The 12,569-nt window shown below is 38.2% G+C and overlaps 1 protein-coding gene across 7 annotated transcripts in view; it reads left to right on the top strand.

Annotated features, from left to right (window-relative positions):
* LOC133226897 (glycerophosphodiester phosphodiesterase domain-containing protein 4-like) overlaps positions 1 to 12,569 on the top strand; it is a 136,383-nt gene that overhangs the window by 50,994 nt on the left and 72,820 nt on the right. For 6 of the 7 annotated variants that reach the window (XM_061380959.1, XM_061380960.1, XM_061380958.1 and 3 more), the window contains 5 exons: positions 184 to 282; positions 353 to 446; positions 1,206 to 1,280; positions 2,077 to 2,222; positions 2,619 to 2,701. In XM_061380959.1, coding sequence (XP_061236943.1) covers positions 184 to 282; positions 353 to 446; positions 1,206 to 1,280; positions 2,077 to 2,222; positions 2,619 to 2,701 — 497 coding nt within the window. The remainder of the gene's footprint in view (positions 1 to 183; positions 283 to 352; positions 447 to 1,205; positions 1,281 to 2,076; positions 2,223 to 2,618; positions 2,702 to 12,569) is intronic. The other variant, XM_061380957.1, reaches the window with a different exon arrangement.

Below are 12,569 nucleotides of genomic sequence, written 5' to 3'. Positions count from 1 at the left end.
CAGATTCTTTACCAGCTGAGCCACAAGGGAAGCCCAAGAAAAATGGATAGCCTATCCCTTCTCCAGCAGATCTTCCCAACCCAGGAATCGAACTGGGGTCTCCTTCATTGCAGGCAGATTATTTAACAACTGAGCTATCAGGGAAGCCCCAAAGAAGTCAAGATATTCTTTTTATTTCCCTAGATCATGGTTCTGATAGTGATTCTGCTTTGCTCATTTTTGATGTGGATTTTATTAACTTTTTGGAGAGAGAGATGGCTCACCATTGGGCTGTCACTGCAGGTAAGCACCATCCTTAGTTGTAGCCTTGTCTGTCCAGATGTGTTTAGCCTGACTTTTGGCTTTCTCTCAGGTCTTTGCTCCCTACATACACCTGAGCAGCATATCTGCGATGGTTTTGCTTTCCTGGCCTGTGGCCTTCTACTTGATCCATTTGGAAGGAGAAGGTATGTCCTAAGGGTGGAACTTTCCCCGATTCTTCCAGCTCTGACTTTAGCTAGTGTACTTTACTCAGCCAAACAAGGTTGGTAGACAGCTAGCACTGTAGCTTTTTGAAATTCATTTAGCTTGTTAGTCAGGCATGCTTCTTCTGGTCAAACTCACAACCCTACATGGCCCGTCATAGCATTTCTCTGATCAGACAGGCCCTCTTCTAAAAAAGGATTCTCCTTCTAGAAAAATAAGAATTTTCTCTCTGTTGTTACACATTGACTGGGAATAGATTGAAGTAGTTGTGGGGAGGGTAGAGGGAATTTTAGTTTTATTTGACCAGTGATGGTACAAGTCAGAGTTCTTTTAGTTTAAATTCAAATATTACTGTTTTCAACTCTAGAACCAAGTGCAGATATCCCCTGAACACATCTTAGTACTTCAAAACAGTCCCCAGTGAAATATCATGGAAACAAACAAGAGTCAAGAGCTGTATATGAAACTATTTTGGAAATGGAATTCTCTCTCAGCACCCTAACTGAGAAACCAGGAGGACCTTCTTCTATGTCTTTTTTTTACTGCTGGTTAAACAGGAAGTGCCTGCTTCCTGACTTGTGCAAGGATGCAGGAAAGAGAAAAACTCAATTGGTAGTGTTGTCATTGAGTGTACACATGTGTATGTGTATGTGACCAGTGGATTTTAGGAAATGTTTCTGGGGGCAAGAACTTACAGGGGACAATAATGACTCTTTTGTTTTTCATTTCCTGAATTTTAGCTAGAATGAGAAGATACCAGAATACTAGTGAAAGAAGAAGAAACAAGTGGTGTACTATGCTCACAAAGTTGAGAGGTTAGAGCTGGCAGATCTAGACTTGAAAGCAAGATAGGTGGTAATTTTTAAATGTACAAATGGGTAAAATCCTCCAAGGTCTAAAATAGTATGTGTTGGGGAATGGCCAGTGATAACAGGTATTATGGTCAGGCTGTGTGTGTGTGTGTGTGTGTGTGTGTGTGTGTATTTAAGAGATGAATGAGGAGAAAGAGAGAAGTGTCTACTGTTTACTGAGAACCTGTGATGAGTCAACCCTGTCATATTAATTACATGAGATAGATGTTAGTAGCAAAATAGTTCCATTTTTCAGAATGAGAAAAGTGAAGATCCGAAGAGGTTAAACAACATGTCTAAGGCACAAAATTAGAAAATAGTAGTCTCGCTTTGAACTTGGATTTCTTTAAACTAGTATCCCTTCTACTATCCCTCACTGCCTTCAGTACAGGGGCATTTTAGGCTGATCCTTAAGGGCTTGAGGACTTTCTCAGAACCAACCAAACTACTCCTCCTTCTGAGAAGTTATTCCTTAACATTTCCTCTCCTTCTACCTCCTATACAACTCATTCCCTTGTAAATTTGCATTTGCAATAATTTTGACTTAATAACACTTTTTATTTGAATAGTTCTTTACTTTCAAGTCACTGAAAGAATATGGGGATATGACAGAAACTGAGAGTAAATCAATGAGTCCATAGATTCAATGAACCCATGCATTAGGCATTTACTGACTGTTGTTTTGGGGATAGTTATTTGCTTGGGATGGTTCTTTACTCCTCTTTTCTTTTTTGTCACTTTCTCCTTCCAACTTTTTCAGTTCTGCAAGTGGTTGTTGGATTGCCCTTCCTCCTTATCCTTTTATGTCTCTATGTGGTGCCATTTGGGACTTACTCTCCCTGTGTTCAGGAGAAGGATAAATTAGCACCCAAGCCGAACTTCTTTGGTCATAGAGGTGCACCCATGGTAGGTCTGAGCATGATGGATGTGGGTGAGTACAGATGTGCATGGGTGTGGGTGAGACAATGGCACATCAGATCCAGGAGCCCCTGGAGAAGTAAAGAGTTTGGCTTGAGATGACAGAAATAAGGAGTTAAATGTAAAGGTTGGACTTGAACCCAGGTCACCTAATTCTCAGTCTTTTTTTTCTTTATTGTACCCAATGACATTGCCTCAGATGAACCAAGTCCCCAAATCAGGTTCGGTAGAGTAGAATATAGGCAGATTCTTTGAAAAAAGAGCCAAGGGAGCCAAACTCTCCTTCCTAAATTCTTGTCATTACTGGGTCCCCTCCCTACCGTACAAGGGATGTTGGCAGTAAAGACTGTGAGATTAAAGGCCTGATGTCCTTTTCTTACACAGCTGGGACCTGAGAATACCATAATGTCCTTTGAGAAAGCTGTTGAACAAGGGGCCCATGGACTGGAGAGTGATGTGCAAATAAGGTAGGAAAGAAGGGGCCAGGGTGGGAGGAGAAGAGACCAGTGCCATGGACGACTCCAGCCTGGCCCAGGCTGTAGAGAGGGCAAGCCCCTGGGAGTTTCTCCCATGTTCACATGGGACATCTTCCCATGACACACATACATGAACCACTTCTCCTTTACAAACCACACATCTGCAACCCCTACATGCTCATCACAGGCTCATAGATCACTCTGTGTAGTCTCCACACACAGCTCAAACTTGTAGCCCCTACAAGCATGCTTATAACTCATTCCCATGCCCCACCTTAGCAACCTATTTAATTAACATTCCCTGGGTACCTACTATATTCCTACTATATCCTTCTTTTGAGTGCTGGGGAGAGGCAAATGAGTGAAATATAGTCCTGCCTAAGAGCTGTTCCCAGCCAGTGAAGGAGATAGGGCATGTTTACAAACAAACACAGTACAGGACCATGTATGGTGAGGGCCGTCCAGAAAAGAGTAAGGCAAATGCAGTGGAGCCTCAGTGGAGGAGGCTGAGTCCCCCTCCTACTCTGTGGAAAATGATCTTTGTGCTCAGAACTGTATTTGTGTTGCACCTTGAAGGAAAAATAGTATTTTCCCAAACAGAGATGGGGAATCTGGGCAGAGGCAATAGCTTAGCCAAAGGCATCCCAATGAGAAATAACTAGTTTGTGGATCAGTACATGATAAAGCCAGGATTAGAACTAGATTTCCTGATCCCAGACTAGGGTTGACATTATCTAACAGTGGTGTTACTCAGCTGTTTCATGCAGGATATTTTAAGCAGAACTGAAACTGGATGTTCTTCTAGAGCTTCTGGGTTCATTGTGCAAGTGCCTAGAGGTCATGGCCTAATGTGGTCATGATGCTGAGCCAATGAGCTCCTGGCACATTGTCTTTCTCTCTTATCTTACTTGTGACTTCAACTTCGGTGTAGATGACCCTTCCAACCCTTCAGTTTCTCTGTGTCTTGATGTCTTCATTTCCCATTACCACTTCCTCCACATACCTCCACCATCCACATTGATGGTCATAATCTAGACTTCATCACTAATAAATATTGCTTATCAGTCATAGTCTAGCCAGAACAGGAATACCACAGCAGTAACTAGAACAGGAAAATCTAATATCAAGAATTACTAAGTAGTAAAATGGGGAAACAGTGGAAACAGTGAGAGACTTTATTTTGGGGAGCTCCAAAATCACTGCAGATGGTGATTGTAGCCATGAAATTAAAAGATGCTTACTCCTTAGGAAAGTTATGACCAACCTAGACAGCATATTAAAAAGCAGAGTAAGCCAGAAAGAAAAACACCAATACAGTATACTAACGCATACATATGGAATTTAGAAAGATGGTAACGATAACCCTGTATACAAGACAGCAAAAGAGACACTGATGTATAGAATAGTTTTTTGTACTCTGTGGGAGAGGGAGAGGGTGGGATGATTTGGGAGAATGGCATTGAAATATGTATAATATCATATATGAAACGAGTCGCCAGTCCAAATTCGATGCACGATACTGGATGCTTGGGGCTGGTGCACTGGGACGACCCAGAGGGATGGTATGGGGAGGGAGGAGGGAGGAGGGTTCAGGATGGGGAACACATGTATGCCTGTGGCGGATTCATTTCGATATATGGCAGAACCAATACAATATTGTAAAGTTTAAAAATAAAATAAAAATAAAGAAAGAAAAAAAAAAAAAGCAGAGACATTACTTTGTCAACAAAGGTCCATCTAGTCCAGGCTATGGTTTTTCCAGTGGTCATGTATGGATGTGAGAGTTGGACTGTGAAGAAAGCTGAGCACTGAAGACTTGATGCTTTTGAACTGTGGTGTTGGAGAAGACTCTTGAGGGTCCCTTGGACTGCAAGGGGATCCAACCAGTCCATCCTAAAGGAGATCAGTCCTGGGTGTTCATTGGAAGGTCTGATATTGAAGCTGAAACTCCAATACTTTGGCCACCTGATGCAAAGAACTGACTCATTTGAAAAGACCCTGATGCTGGGAAAGACTGAGGGCAGGAGAAGAAGGGGTCAACAGAGGATGAGATGGTTGGATGGCATCACCAACTCAATGGACATGAGTTTGGGTGGACTGAGGGAGTTGATGATGGACAGGGAGGCCTGGCATGCTGCGGTTCATGGGGTCGCAAAGAGTTGGACACGACTGAACAACTGAATTGAACTGAATTGAAAATGTTGTTAACTTCTAAAAGAGGAACACAAGACTGTGGAAATGCACAAACAGCAGCTACTAAAACTTCAGCACATTCCACCCTGTTCTTTCCAAGAATTAGAAATACGTAAAAGAAAAAAAAAGTTTAAAACTGGACAAAATTCACAAACCATCTGACAGAAGACTCTGAAAGGTGGAGATTTGGAGGTGGACTGGCTGGTTCATAATATTGAAGGAACTTCTTAGTAGGGAGCAAGTTTCCTGTTGGTTGTTTTGGTTTTTTCCTCATATACCCTGACATGAGCTCTGAAGAGACCTGCACCGAAACACCTATAGCTGCAGAGGGAAAAAAAAAAATCTGATTTTTCTAGCCAGAGAATTTGCAGTAGGATTGCCCAGAAGGTTATAAATGTTTTGACCATACCAGTCCTACTCAGGGGAACACCACACAAAAGCCACTCCCCTCCCTCTCACAGCTTGAGGCTGTGGCCCTGCAGGGTATAAGCAAACCCCTGTAACGATTTCTGCCCTGGTATAAGAAGTGGTACCCCTCTCCTTTCTCTGCCTACTTAAGAGTGAAGTACTGAGAGGAGTTTTCTAGAGAAAGTGACTTTTTTGTGCTAAATATATTTAACATAAAACTTTTCATTTTAACCATTTTTAAAGAAAATTTTGTTAGCGTATAGTTGATTTACAATATTGTGTTAATTTCAGGTGTACAGAAAAGTGAATCTGTTATATATATATATGTACTCTTTTTGTTGTCGTTTAGTTACTGTGTGGTGTCTGAATCTTTTGTGGCCCCATGGACTATAGACCAAGTACCTCTGTCCGTGGAATTTCCCAGGCAAGTACTGGAGTTGGTTGCCATTTCCTTCTCTAGGGTATCTTCCTGACCCAGGGATCAAACCTGCATCTCTTGCATTGCAGGCAGATTCTATACTGCTGAGCCACTGGGGAAGCCCAGTCTACTCTTCAGTGTACAGTTTAATGGCATTCAGTATATTCACCTTGTTTTACTACTATCACAACCATCCATGTCTAGAACTTCTTCATCTTCTCAAACTGAAGCTCCATACCTATTAAATAATAACATAATCCATATGGCATACAAAATCTGTTTTGATCAGCTGTTTGTGTTACTTGTAAGGCTTCCAGTCAATAGAAGACTATTAGTAGTTAAGATACTGGGAGTTAAAAGTTATGTATGAGTTTTGACTGTGCCCATAACACCCCATTGTTCAAGGGTCAACTGTAGTAAAAAAAAAAAAAAATACTATCTATGAAAAATGTTCAAATAACCAAAAGAAAGCCAAAATGAGAAAACAGGGGAACAAAGTTGGAGCAACCAAACATCAAACTAGTATCAAAGTGGCAGACTTAAATTATAACATACCAACAAATATAATAAATATAAGTACTCTAAATATACAAATTAAGACATATACTGGTAGCCTATATATATTAAAACATAATGCATTAAATACATATAGTACATAAACTATAAGCTGTGTACAATAAATTCACCTCAAATATAATGATATAGACAGGCTTTTCCCAAAACCTGGCTTAAAACTCAACATCCGAAAAACCAAGATCCTGGCATCTGTTCCCATATTTCATGGCAAATAGATGGGGAAAAAGTGGAAACAGTGACAGATTTTATTTTCATGGGCTCCTAAATCACTGCAGATGGTAATTGCAGCCACAAAATTAAAATTGCTTGCTCCTTGGAAGAAAAACTATCATAAAATAAGACAGCATCTTAAAAAGCAGAGACATCACTTTGCTAACAAAGGTCTGTATGGTCAAAGCTATGGTTTTTTCCAGTAGTCATGTATGGATGTGAGAGCTGGACCATAAAGAAGGCTGAGTGCCAAAGAACTGATGCTTTTGAACTGTGGTGCTGGAGAAGACTCTTAAGAGTCCCTTGGGTAGCTGGAAGATCAAACCAGTCAATCCTAAAGGAAGTCAGTCCTGAATGTTCATTGGAAGGACTGATGCTGAAGCTGAAGCTCTAATACCACCTGACCACCTGATGCAAAGAGCTGACTCATTGGAAAAGACCTGATGCTGGGAAAGATTGAGGGCATGAGGAGAAGGGGATGACAGAGGACAAGATGGTTGGATGACATCAACAACTCCCATGAGTTTGAGCAAACTCCGGGAGATAGTGAAGGACAGGGAAACTTGGCATGCTGCAGTCCATGGGGTTGCAAAGAGTCAGACACAACTTAGCAACTGAACAACAACAAATAGGTTAAACTCAAAGGATGGAAAAATATACAAATAAAAGATGGAGTAGTTATATTAATATTTGACAAAGTAAACTTCAGAGCAGAGCAAACCACAAGAAGCAGGGAACATTACATAATGATTAAAGTAAATTCATCAAGAGGACATAACAATTTTGAACGTGTGTGAACCCAAGAATAGAACTGCAATATACATGAAGCAAAAACTGACAAAACTAAAAGAAGAAATAGACAAACCTATAACTATAGTTGAGAACGATGACACCCTTCTCTTAGTAATTGATGTAAGACTAAACAGAAAACTATTAAATATGCAGAACAACAAGATGATGCTGGACTATGCCATCAGCCTACAGGATCAAAGTAACACTGATGGAACATTGAACGCAAGAACAGCAGAAGATATATTGTTTTCCAGTATCCACAAAACATATAATATAGACCATATCCTGGACCAAAAACAAAACAAAAACAAATTTAAAAGTACTGAAAACATACAGAATGAGTTCTCTGACCACAACAGAATCACACTAGAAATGAATCACAAAGTTAACAAGAAAATCTCCAAACACTTGGAAAGTAAACAAATTCACTTCTAGATAATTCATGATTTAAAGAGAACATCTCTTGTATTACACATGTGATTTACAAAAATTTCCTTCCATTTTAAGTTCTCTTTCATTTTCTTGATGCCATCTGATTTTGACAAAAATGCAAGGCAATTCACTGACCACTGCCTCACACCAAATATATAAAAATTAACTCAAAATGGATCAGTGACATAAATATGAGAGGTAAAAGCATAGAATTCTTAGAAGAAAACACAAGGGTAAATCATGACTCTGGATTTGGTGGTGAGTCTTTCTATATGACACTAAAAGCATGAGCAACAAAAGGAAAAAATAGGTGAATTGGACTTCCTCCAAATTAAAACCTTTTGCTCATCAAAGGGCATTACCAATAAAAACAAAAGACAGATTACACAATTAGAGAAAATATTTGCAAATCGTGCATCTGATAAGGATTTGTATTTTTAAATTTTTTAAAAATGTTTTGGATGGTTATATTCTATTTTATCCTATGACACTATTGCCACAAAATTGGCTTTACTATTTTGGCTTCAATAGGTATAAAAGAAAATGGATTACCATCTTCATTGCTATAATGTGTTAAGCATTAAGAGCAATGCCAAAGAATGTTCAACCTACCACACAGTTGCGCTCATTTCACATGCTAGCAAGGTTTCAGCAGTCCATGAATCAAGAACTTCCAGATCTACAAGCTGGGTTTCAGAGAGGCAGAGGAACCAGAGATCAAATTGTCAACATTGGGGCCCCCAAGATCAGTATCTAGTTTAATTGTTTCAGGTGGAAAGTATTCTTTGAGTTTCCATTTTTAAAGCATTTGGATTAAACAAAGAATAAAATACTGATGCCTACAGCAAAAAAAGAAAAAAAAATTGGCAAAGGACTTGAATGTATTTCTCTAGAAAATTTATGCAGTTGGCCAAAAGGCACATGGAAAGATATTCAACATCAGTAGTCACTGAAATTGAAAGTGAAATCGCTCAGTTGTGTCCTACTCTTTGCGACCCCATGGACTGTAGCCTACCAGGCTCCTCCCTCCATGGGATTCTCCAGGCAAGAATTCTGGAGTGGGTTGCCATTTCCTTCTCCAGGGGATCTCCCCTACCCAGGGATTGAACCCAGGTTTCCCGCATTGCAGGCAGACGCTTTAACCACTGAGCCACCAGAGAAGCCCCAAAGCCATTATCAGAAATCACTTCACACTATTATGACTATAGTTAAAAACATAGAAAATAACAAATGTTAGTATGGAAGTGGAGAAGTTGTAAACCATGTACATTGCTGGTGGAAGTCAAAGTGGTATAGTCACTATGGAAAACAGCTTCTAATTCCTTGAAATCCTTAACATGGAATTACTATATGAACTAGCAGTTATACTCCTAGGTGTGGGTATACATTTTTATATACAATGAAAAAGTAGAAACAGATACTCAGATAGATACTTAGATGCCAATGCTTATGGCAGCATTTTTCATAATAGCAAAAAGTTGGAAACAACCCAAGGATCCGTTAGCAAATGAATGAATAAATAAAACATGTGTGTGTGTGTGTGTGTGTGTGTGTGTGTGTACGTGTGTGTGATGGAATACTATTCAGCCATAAAAATTAATAAGGTTTCCAACAACAGGGATATTATAATACAGATGAACCTTGAAAACAATATGCTAAGGTGAAAGTAGCTAGAAATAAAAAAGTATAATCCTGTGTGTATGAAATATCTAGAATAGGCAAATTCCTAGAGATGGAAAGTAAATTAAAACTACCAGTATTAGGGGAAGGGAGGAATGGTGAGTTACTTAATGGTTACAGAGTTTCTGTTTGTGCTAATAGAAAGTTTTGGAAACAGATAGTGGTGACGTTCCTGTAACATTGTATATGCATGTAGTACCACTGAATTGAACACGAAAAATCGTTTTAATATGGCAACTTTTATGTTTTATATATTTTACCATAATGAATATAAGTGAAAAAAAAACTAAACAACAGAAGAAAAATAAATAGTACTAGAGAAATTGGACATCAGATACAATAAAAGTGACCCTCAACCTAAAGCTGGTGGTTTAGAGGAGAAAAAAGCACAAAAACTCAAAATTTACTAGGATTTAAATGCAAACTGTAGAATTATAAAATATTTAGAAAACCAAAGAGGGGGAGATCTCTGGGATTTAGGACTGGCAAAGTATTCTTAGACTTTATACCAAAAGCACCGTCCATGAAATGAAAAAAACTCATAAATGGGATCTCAAAGTAAAACACTTCTATTCTGTGAAACACTTCTATTCTATTCCTTGTGAGGAGAATAAAAAGAAAAGTATCAGATGAGAAGGCAGTATTTGTAAAATATGTATGTCACAGAAGACATATATCTAGAATATATAGGAAACTGTCCAACTCAACAGCACAAAAAATATTCTGAACAAATCCATTTAGAAAATGGACAAAATTAATAATCAGTCACTTTTCCTAAGAGAATACACAGATAGCTAATAGGCACATGAAAAAATATTCAACTTTAGCAGATATTAAAAAGATGAAAACTAAAACTAAAATCACTACTCACTGATCAGAATGGCTAAGTTTAACAAATAGTGATATCTTCTAATGATAGTAGATAAACCAGATCACTCACACATTACTGGAAGAAATGTAGAATGGTATAGCTGCTCTGATAAGTTTAGCACTTTCTTAAAATACCTAATACATACTTGCCATACAACCCAGAAATTACACTACTACTAATTTATTCCAGAGGGAGGGAAAATTTGATGTTAATACAAAAACCTTTACATTAATGTTCATAACAGTGTTGTTTATAATGGGCAACATCTGTACAACTCCATTTTCCTTCAAGAAGTTCAAGAGGTAAATGGTCAAATGTGGTGTGTCCATACTATGGAATACTATGCAGTCCCTGAGATTCTCCAGGCCAGAATATTGAAGTGAGTAGCTGTTCCCTTCTTCTAGGGATCTTCCCAACTCAGGGATCAAACCCAGGTCTCCCGCATTGCAGGTGGATTCTTTACCAACTGAGCCACCAAGGAAGCCCAAGAATACTGGAGTGGGTAGCCTATCCCTTCTCCAGCAGATCTTCCTGACCCAGGAATTGAACTGGGGTGTCCTGTCTTATAGGCAGATTCTTTACCAGATGAGCTTCCAGGGAAGCCCCAGTAGAATACTGCTCAGCAATAAAAAAGAAAAAAAAAATGGGCAAAGGACTTGAATGTATTTCTCTAGAAAATTTATGCAGTTGGCCAAAAGGCCACCTATACCTATTGATACATGCAGCAATTTGGATGGATGAGTCTCGTGGGAATTGTGCTGCATGAAAAAAGCCAGTCTCTAAAGGTTGCATACTGTATGCTGTCTTTCTTATATAACTTTCAAAATCATAAAATTAAATGATTGAAAATACATCAGTGATTGCCTGGGATGAACAGGGGGAAAGAACATGATGTCTGTGGCTATAAATGATAAAAGATTGTTCTCATATCTTTACAGCTTTGCATATTGACTCTGGTGGTTGTCACCTGAATCTGTCTATGTGGTAAAATGAGCACATACACATTTAAGTGCATGTAAAACTAATGAAATCTGAATAAGGTCAGTGATTTTATCAATGTCAGTTTCCTTGTAATATAGTACTATATACAAGATGTTACTGTTGGGGAAAACTCACAGTATTATTTCTTACAAACCCAAGTAAATCTACATATATCTCAAAATAGAAATTTTTAAACAGACAAGAATGCCATCAGTTTAAAAAAACAACAGACAATCCGATTCTAAAATTTACATGCAAAGACAGAGGAACTAGGATACCTACCCCAAAACTGACAAAGAATAAAGTTAGAGGACTCACGCTATGTGATTTCAAGACATACTGTCTAGCTACATTAATCTGAACAGTGTAGTAATGGAGGAGAATCAGACACGCAAATTAATTGAGCAGAATAGGGAATCCAGAAATAGATTCCAGTACATAAACCCATATGTTTATTTTTTACAAAGGCTCAAGATAAATGAAGTAAAGACAGTCTTTCTAATAAATGGAATTGGGACATATAAACTTCCATTATAGGGGTGGGAGTAGTAGAGAACCTCCTCCTTTAACTCGTATCTTGCTGGATTTATGTGAAAAAGTGTTCTGCCTATGTTTTCTCTATAAGTCTAACATTTTAAATATCGTTTTTTAGATATTTTGCAAAATAGTTAATGACCTTTTTAGTTAATTAAATACTTTACATGTTTTAAACTGGGGTTATGAATTTTAAATATTTTCTTTTTTTAGGTACTCCAGTAGTCTGATTTCAGTCTTTTCAAAATACTTAAGTAATTCATATAAGTCTAACAATTTAAATGAATTACTAGATAGACTTAAATGTTTTTATATCTTTCAAATCACTTTATAAATATAGTGAGATTTTAATTTATAATCATATTCTAGGTCAGTTGATCTATTTCACATTTTAAACTGGAGTTACAAAGGTAACCTAAGCCAAGATATAAATTTACCTGAAATACTAAATGCCCAACGATTTCTTAAGCACAGTACTAATAACAGGAATGTTTTAAATGTACGTAGATTAAACTCTTCATCTTTCCACTTTGAGACATATTTATTCACCTAGAAAACAAATGTTATCTGTGTTGGTTTCCCAAGTAAATATATTGTGGTGGCATTTTTTATTTAAATTTTTTTTAAATTTACAATATTGTATTGGTTTTGCCATCCAACATGAGTCCACCATGGGTGTACATGTGTTCCCCATCCTGAATCCCCCTCCCACCTCCCTCTCCATACCATCCCTCTGGGTCATCACAGTGCACCAGCCCCGAGCA

This window comes from Bos javanicus, chromosome 15 (assembly GCF_032452875.1).
Source record: "Bos javanicus breed banteng chromosome 15, ARS-OSU_banteng_1.0, whole genome shotgun sequence".
Classification (NCBI taxonomy): Eukaryota; Metazoa; Chordata; class Mammalia; order Artiodactyla; family Bovidae; genus Bos; species Bos javanicus.
The sequence above is the reverse complement of the archived record's forward strand: the minus strand, read 5'-3'. Positions and strand labels throughout refer to the sequence as shown.